Source organism: Colobus angolensis, unplaced genomic scaffold (assembly GCF_000951035.1).
Source record: "Colobus angolensis palliatus isolate OR3802 unplaced genomic scaffold, Cang.pa_1.0 Scaffold36, whole genome shotgun sequence".
NCBI lineage: Eukaryota > Metazoa > Chordata > Mammalia > Primates > Cercopithecidae > Colobus > Colobus angolensis.
In genome coordinates this window covers 2,201,050-2,203,996 of record NW_012116932.1, presented here as the reverse complement: position 1 = coordinate 2,203,996, position 2,947 = coordinate 2,201,050, and the positions used below count along the sequence as shown (strand labels likewise).

General features: G+C 47.4%; 1 protein-coding gene across 1 annotated transcript; it reads right to left on the bottom strand.

Moving 5' to 3' along the window:
- Positions 1–654: 654 nt before the first annotated feature.
- Positions 655–1,884, bottom strand: LOC105519762 (olfactory receptor 1I1). Its single transcript, XM_011953226.1, has one exon. It carries the CDS (start codon positions 1,802–1,804, stop codon positions 737–739), a length of 1,068 nt encoding a protein of 355 aa, XP_011808616.1. The 5' UTR covers positions 1,805–1,884; the 3' UTR covers positions 655–736.
- Between the last annotated feature and the right edge of the window lie 1,063 nt (positions 1,885–2,947).

Sequence of the window (2,947 nt, the reverse complement as noted above, 5' to 3'; positions counted from 1 at the left end):
ATCAACCAACCTACCTACCTACCTACCTATCTTATCTATCTATCTATCATCTATCTACCTATATCATCTATCAATCAATCATCTATCGATTAATTGATCTATCGATCGGTTGACTACCTACCTACCTACTTACCTACCTATCTCATCTGTCTGTCTATCTATCTATCTATCTATCTATCTATCTATCTATCTATCTATCTATCTATCTAAGAGTGACAGATCTTGCTTAGTTTCCCAAGCTGCTGATGTGCAGTGGTGCATTCATAGCTCACTGCAACCTTGAACTCCTGGGCTCAAATGATCCGCCTGCCTCAGCCTCCTGAATAGCTGAGATTACAGGTGTGTGTCACCATAGCTTGCTAAAGTGATTTTGTGTGTGTGTGTGTGGAGATAGGGTCTCTGTATGTTGCCCAGGTTGGTCTCAAATTCCTGGCCTCAACGATCCTTCCACCTTGACCTCCCAAAATGTTGGGATCACAGGCTTGAGCCTCCACACCTGGCCTTTGTCGATACTAAAATGAGTGTAGCTACATCTCTTGTTTTCAATACTCTTATCCACATAGCAATCCTAAAAGCCTGATCTCCTAGGGGGGCTAATTTCAGGCCACTTTGATCCTTGCTATTCTGATCTTTATGGGGAAGATAAATCCTGGGGAAAATGCACACCTTTCCTTTGGGTGCTCATACACTTTGTTCATCTCTTTATGACACATTTACCACGTTGTACTGGAAGGGTTTATTCCGTGTCTCTATTCCCAGCTAGACTCTGAACTCCTCGAGGGTAGGGGATGGGATGTGTCTCTCTGTCCCTAGCACCCAGCAGTGATCCTGGAACATGATAAACATCCAAAAACTGTTCTGGCCTAAGACAGGGGATGGCCACTTTGCTGATTAACTTCCCCAGGGCTGCCTTCACGTCCTTGTTGCGTAGGCTGTAGATAAAGGGGTTGAGCATGGGGATGACTACCCCACATATTAGGGTGACTGCCTTGTCCTTCTCGGAGGAGCTGGGAGATGAGGGCTGTAAGTACACAGCAAAGATGGTCCCATAGAACAGTGACACCACAGTGAGATGTGAGCCACAGGTGGAGAAGGCTTTCCACTTGCCCCGAGCCAAAGGGATCTTAAAGACTGTCCAGAAAATGCGGATGTACGAGAGGAGGATGCAGGAGAGTGGGCTGGTGCCCATGACAATGCCAGAAGCAAAGATCATCAGCTTGTTGGTGTGTGTGTCCGAGCAGGACAGCTTCAGCAGGGGCATGAGGTCACAGAGGAAGTGGGAGATTTCGGAGCCAGTGCAGAAGGTCAGTTGAACCATGAGGCAGGTGTGTATGAGAGACTGGAGGTTGGTGATCACCCACGATACCCCCAGCAGCAACCCACAGACACGAGGGCACATGAGAACCAAGTAACGCAGCGGATGGACAATGGCCATGAAGCGGTCAATGGCCATTACCGCCAGGAGAAAGCTGTCCATGGTCCCGAACAGGTGGAAGGCATACATCTGGGTGAGGCAGCCTGCAAAGGTGATGGCTCTGCTCTGAGTCTGGATGTTCACTAACATCTTGGGGACGGTGGTGGAGGATAATAGGATGTCAACGAGTGAGAGGTTGAAGAGGAAGAAGTACATGGGCGTGTGGAGGTGAGAGTCCGTGATGATGGCCAGGATAATGAGGACATTTCCAATGATGGTGACCAGGTATGTGGAGAGGAACATTGTGAAGAGGAGGGTCTGATGCTCTGGCTTTTCTGAGAGTCCCTGGAGAAAGAATTCTGAGATTTTGGTTTGGTTTTCTGGTTCCATGTATGGTTGTTGTCTAGCGGGAACAAAAAGGGAGAAAAACCACACAGAGCTGGGGGTCAGAGATGCCGTTCTGGTCCCAGCTTCCCACGGAAACCTATACTGTTCTGTGAAAATTCCATCAAATCCATCAAATTCCTTTGTGTTCGGTTATCCTCAAGCCATCTTCAGTGGGCTTCTGTTGCTCCTCAAGCCAAGTCCTTCATGCTTGAGACAGTCAGCGTCTCAAGGATCTAACAGAGTCGCTCATAGTCAATGTGGATGTTCTCTATAAACACTTTTGCTGCCTTCAGTGGAGCAAAGCTTCATAGAAAACAAAACGAAATGGCCCACACCTGTAATCCCAGCACTTTGGGAAGCTGAGGTGGGCAGATTGCTTGAGGTCAGGAGTTCAAGACCAGCCTGGCCAACATGGTGAATCCCCATCTCTATAAAAATACAAAAAAATTACTCAGGCATGGTGGTGGGTGCCTGTAATACCAGCTACTCTGGAGGCTGAGGCAGGTGAATAGCTTGAACCCGGGAGGCAAAGTTTGCAGTGAGCCGAGATTGTGCCTCTGCGCTCTAGCCTGGGCTACAGAGCAAGACTCTGTCTCAAACAAAATACAAAAAACAAAAAGAAAAAGAAAAAAAAAAGAAAATAAAGCAGAATAGCAGAATCAAACCTCAACAAAAACACTATACAGTAAAGGGAACCTGACCATCTTCTGTTTTTCCTTCTCTTCCTTTCCTGTTATTTCTCCTTCTTTTCTTTTTCCTTTTTCTTTTTTTTGAGACAGAGTCTTGCTCTGTCACCCAGGCTGGAGAGCAGTGGCACAATCTCAGCTCACTGCAACCTCCGCCTCCCAGGTTCAAGTGATTCTCGTGCCTCAGCCTCCCAGGTAGTAGGGATTATAGGCACGCACCACCCCACCTGGCTACTTTTTGTATTTTTAGTAGAGACGGGGTTTCATCATGTTGGCCAGGCTGGTCTCAACTCCCAAGGTCAAGTGATCTGCCCGCCATGGGCTCTCGAAGTGCTGGGATTACAGGCTTGAGTCACCGCACTTGGCCATCTCCTTCTTTTCTTTTCTCCCTCCCACTCTCCTTCCCTTTCATACTTCCAGCAACGATATATAATTTTAACATCAGTTTTGTGTTAAAAAC

Coding starts and splice junctions, on each gene's coding strand:
- LOC105519762 (XM_011953226.1), bottom strand. CDS start 1,804: ATGGAACCAGAAAACCAAACCAAAATCTCAGAATTCTTTCTCCAGGGA.